Genomic DNA, 4,633 nt, shown 5'->3' with positions numbered 1-4,633 from the left:
GGCGTTCCTGCTGGCCTCCCACCCTGTAATGGGCACCTAGATAGGAAGCGTCCAGGACGAGGTGGGGACGGCCCAGCAGGATGCACTAATTACAGGCGGCCGGTGGCATCCAGTGACCCGTGATTTATGGTCTGGCCTTGCCCGCTTCCGAGAGCTGGGGCTGGATCCCTGCAGGACCGGGGCTGCCCAGAGCCGAGATGCTGGGAACCCCCGGCAGCGCTCCCGGGGGCTGTGGGCAGGATGGGGGCGGTGGGTTCTGCCCTGCTGGGTGGGCACCTTGGGGCTGCTGCCTGCTCTCTGCCCCTCTCGCTGCCCAAGCATCACCGCGGTTGGGACACAGCGCTGTGCCCAGCTCAGCCACCTCCGCATCTGCCCCGTGCAGCACCTCCCAACCTCCCACCTGAGCAAAAACATCCCCACGACAGGGATCCGCCCTGCTCAGCTGGGTTCTGGGCAGGCGTCTCTCTAAGCGAGCCCATCATGCACGTCCTGCTGGCAGTCAAGCATCCCGAAGAGCCCGTCGCACCCGAGCCGAGCTCGCTGTGTAAGTCAGCGGCCAGGGGAGCACCCGCTCCTGGGCAGAGCAAGACTGGGCGGCCAGAAGGCTGCTGGGGAGAACAAGAGGGCCATAGCGAGCGCAGGTGAGTGCTCAAAAAGATTTGCAAGCTTCACCTCCCTTTGAAGTGCTGCTGCCTGGTCCTCCCCTCTCCCCGAGGCCCCAACTCCTGATTTATTGGGTTCCTGAAGCAGAGGCACCTAAATTAGCTCCGACTTCAAAGAGCCCAAGAGAGGAGAAGGGCAATAGACAAATAGCCCCCGCTAATTGTGGCTATTGATCAAACATGAGCCAGGACAATCAGATAGGAAGGGATGGATGAAGGGGGGTACATTCTCCTGCTGGGCTCTGCTTTTGCACCAGACACCCCAACAATTTGTCAGACCAACTCCTGGGCCGTTTTTCAAAATGTTACCCCTCGCACAGGAAGGCATTTAGCGACTGCTCGTTAATGGATTGATGGGCAAACACACGTGGCAGCCTCATGCTGCTGGGAGGATGAGGACCTGTCCCTCCCCACAGCCTCCAGACCCACCACACCTGCAAAGCCCCTCCGTCCCACCGGCTTGGGGATGTGGAGAACAAGGACCTGCTTTCAGCATCGTCTTCCCCAGAGTAAATGCCGGGCAGGCCCGGCAGCGCCAGCCCAGACAGCTCTGCCCCGGGGCTCCCCGCTGCTGGGAAGGGACAGGAAGGCTCTGGAGGCAGGTAGCACTTTAGCTCTTTTATCACCTGCCCCAATCCCCCCTGCCACATTCCTGCTTCCTGCTCCGCAGGGCAGAGGCGTGCCAAGCCCCCCACATTCCTCCGCCGGCTCCCGGGGCTGCTCCTGCCCAGGCACCCCCCTACCTCCGTGCCCACGGATCCTGCTCCTGCATGGAGCAGCCCCAAGGCACCGTCTCCAAGGCAGCTCTGTGCTCCAGCCCTGTTCCTGGGCCAGGAATCGTTTTTTCTTCTCTTGCACTCGGGCACAAGACTCGCTGCTCTCAGCACCCTCCTCACGCCGTGCCTCGGTTTCCCCTAGCTGGGAAAAATGACAGAAATGCTGCGGTGTCAGTGAGCGTGGGGAGCAGAGCCCGAGCCCCGTGCCGGGGCGGTGATGCCCACAGTGCTCTGCCCTATCACGCTGTGTGAAACCCAGCGATGACCTGGCCCAGGCTGAGCTGCCAGCCCGCCTGGCAGAGCAGAGGGCAGAGCAGCACAGCGAACCCCCACAGTAACCAAACTCTTAGCAAAGACTTAAAGCAAAGACCACAACGCGTGCTTGGTCCTTCCCCCGGGACCTGTGGGCATCCCACCGCAGGCTGTGGGCACCGCAGCACCCATGCTGCGCGCTCCGGGCTGGCACCGTGCTCGGGAGCATGGTGGGGAGCAGAGGCCGGGCAGGGCTGGCCCTGTGCCCCCGGGCAGGGCAGCACACCTGCAGGCAGGTGAGGAGGGTCGGGGGCAGCCACGTGACGAGCCCCGCCGGTGGGGTTTTTAGAGGCGGCTGCGTGTCCCTGCAGGAGTGTCTCCCACGCCTCGCGGGAGGCAGGACCACAGCAGCACGTCTTCCCGCTCCCCCTCGCCGCGGCCATGTCCGGAGCAGCCACGGGGACAGGCACAGCGCCCGAGCCCGACAGCTCGGAAGAGGAGCTGGAAGCGGGGGCCGCACCGCAGGCGTGCTACGGGCAGGGTCTGTGGGTCCCCCGGGAGATGGAAGCACCCACCTTCCTGGGGGACACCGAAGGGACGAAGGTGAGCAAGAGGAGCCGGCCGGTGCGCTCCAAGGCCAGGAGGATGGCTGCCAACGTCAGAGAGCGCAAGAGGATCCTGGACTACAACCAAGCCTTCAACGCCCTGCGGCTGGCCCTCAAACACGACCTCGGCGGCAAAAGGCTTTCCAAAATCGCTACCCTGCGGCGAGCCATCAACAGGATCACGGCTCTGTCCCTGTCCCTGCACGGCGCCGGGTGCTGCTGGCCCTGCGCCCACTCCGAGTGCCGCAGCCGGGCCGGGGTCACTGCCCGGGACCCGGGGGCGAAGGCTGCCCACCCCCAGCTCCCCTGGGAGCCCGGCGCCGCAGGCGCTGCTGGCTTGCAGCGCTGCCCTCCATCCCATCTCTACGCTGGGTTTTCCCCCGAGAGGCAGCTTCATCGCTACGAGAGCCCAAAGGAGGAGCGCTCCGTGCCCAGCCCTGCCTACTGCTCCATCGGGACCCACCACCCCGGGCTCCGAGGCCAGCAGAGATACACGGGCAGCCTGCGAGACCCCCTGCCCGGGGCGGTCCCCTGGCCGCTGGGCTATTGCCAGAGCTGGGGACACCAGCAGTGCCTCCCCATCCACTGACGTGCAGGGCTGGGGCAGCGAGAGGGTGCCGGGAAGGTAACGCATCCGCGGGGGGAGCAGGACGGGGCCGGTGCGTGACAGAGAAGGGCCGCGGGATGTAGAGCTCAGCTGCGATGCTTGCGAGAGCCGTGAGCCCCCGACGCGCCGTATGGGATCCCAGTGCTGCCCAGCTGTGGGTCTCCGCTCTGCGGGACAACTGGGGAAGGCGGAAAGTCCTCTGGAAGTGCCAGCTCTGTGTTTCTTGTTGGAAGGTCTCACTGTTGTCGGTTGTCACTGTTATTTATTCTCTCTTGCTTGCTGTGTGAGAAAACACGACTTAAAAACCCAGCAGCGGGGTGCTGGCTGTTAATAAGTGTGGGGTGGACAGATGGGCCGTGGGGATCACGCTAAAGCCCTTGGGCCGGCTGGTGGCTCTGGCTGCCGCCGCTGAAGGAGCGGAGCAGAAGGGGGGAAAGGTTGGTGCCCTGGGACTGCTGAAGCCGAGCTCATCGGTGCAGACGTTTGCACCCGGCAGATTTGCGAGGCTGGGCCGGGAGGGGAGGCAGATGTCGGCTTGCATAAAACCCACCCATCCGTTTGTGGTTTCCTCCTGATTGCGGCGAAGGGGCTCTGGTGGGACAGGCCGACAGCGCGCTCCCGGCCGGTCCCAGCGGCAGGGAGGAAGGGGGGAATTTTACTAAAAAGGCCCCTTCGGCCTCTTCCCTCTGGCTTGGAGAGCTCGGGCTGGCTGGGAGGGCTCCCTCCTGCCCGAGGCTCAGCAAACTGGAATTGCTGCAGGAGTCAGGCAGAGTTTTACTGCCGCTCGCATGACAACCAGCAGATTTTTGGACAGGGTGAATCGCGCTGCGTGGTTCTCGCGGCGCTGAGCCCCGGCAGAGCTCCTCCAGCCATTCCACTCCCTCCCCAGTGCTCCCAGCCGAGCCCCAGTGCTGGCTGCCAGCACGCCAAGGGCAGTCTGAGCCCTTTCCCTGCCCGGGCGGGGGGGGCACACGCTGGAACAACCACCTCAGCCCTCTGCTCCGGGGTGCCAGTCCCTCCCCAGGGTCTCCTCCTCCTCCTCCCTTCATCCCCGGGTGGGACAAGGCAGCTGAGCAACGCGCGGAGGAAAGCCAGCAGCAGCCAGGAGAGAGAGCTCTCCGCTCAGCAACGGAGCCTCTTTGAAGCGCTGAGGGTGTGAGGTATCTTGGCTTCAACCTCTAGCAGATGTTCCCCCCGCCAGGAGAAGGCCTGCAGCGATGTGAGCTGAAGGAATCCTGCTTTTCCCAACAGCATCCCTACTCTGCGTTGTTTCCCCCGCTCTGGCTCTCCCCGGGAGCAGCGCACAGCCCTGCTCTGCCTCGGCAGCATCCATCACCCGGGGAGCGAGACCCTGGCAACACCCATTCAAAGCAGGCTCAAGCAAAACCCAGCCCTAACCCAGACAAAACCCCCCCTCCACCTCCACCCAAATTTGCACCTCCATGTTCCCCCCCCCAGCTTTGGTGGTCTGTAAAGCTGGAAGCAGATGGCCAGAGAGCGACAGGAGCTGGGCGGGGGACGTAACCCCATGAGACCCCGCCGAGGCAGGGTCACCCCACTGCTCTTGGGTCCCAATGTACAGAACATGGGTCCTGATTCGGCCCGGAGGCTGTGGGATGGGGTAAATCCCGGGGTGGGGGGGTGGAGGGGGGCAGGTGGGGGAGCAGCAGCCTGGCAGGGTCTGGGCAGGGCTGGGCGTGGGGGAGCAGGCCCCAGCCAGCAGCAGGCTCC

The 4,633-nt window shown here is 64.6% G+C and overlaps 1 protein-coding gene across 1 annotated transcript; it reads left to right on the top strand.

Moving 5' to 3' along the window:
* The first annotated feature begins 2,131 nt into the window (after window positions 1–2,131).
* BHLHA9 (basic helix-loop-helix family member a9) lies at window positions 2,132–2,884 on the top strand. Its single transcript, XM_075440559.1, has one exon. The coding sequence runs from the start codon at window positions 2,132–2,134 to the stop codon at window positions 2,882–2,884; it is 753 nt and encodes a 250-aa protein (XP_075296674.1).
* The last annotated feature ends 1,749 nt before the right edge of the window (window positions 2,885–4,633 follow it).

Source organism: Opisthocomus hoazin, chromosome 20, assembly GCF_030867145.1.
Source record: "Opisthocomus hoazin isolate bOpiHoa1 chromosome 20, bOpiHoa1.hap1, whole genome shotgun sequence".
Lineage (NCBI taxonomy): Eukaryota > Metazoa > Chordata > Aves > Opisthocomiformes > Opisthocomidae > Opisthocomus > Opisthocomus hoazin.
The sequence above is the reverse complement of the archived record's forward strand: the minus strand, read 5'-3'. Positions and strand labels throughout refer to the sequence as shown.

Coding starts and splice junctions, on each gene's coding strand:
- BHLHA9 (XM_075440559.1), top strand. CDS start 2,132: ATGTCCGGAGCAGCCACGGGGACAGGCACAGCGCCCGAGCCCGACAGC.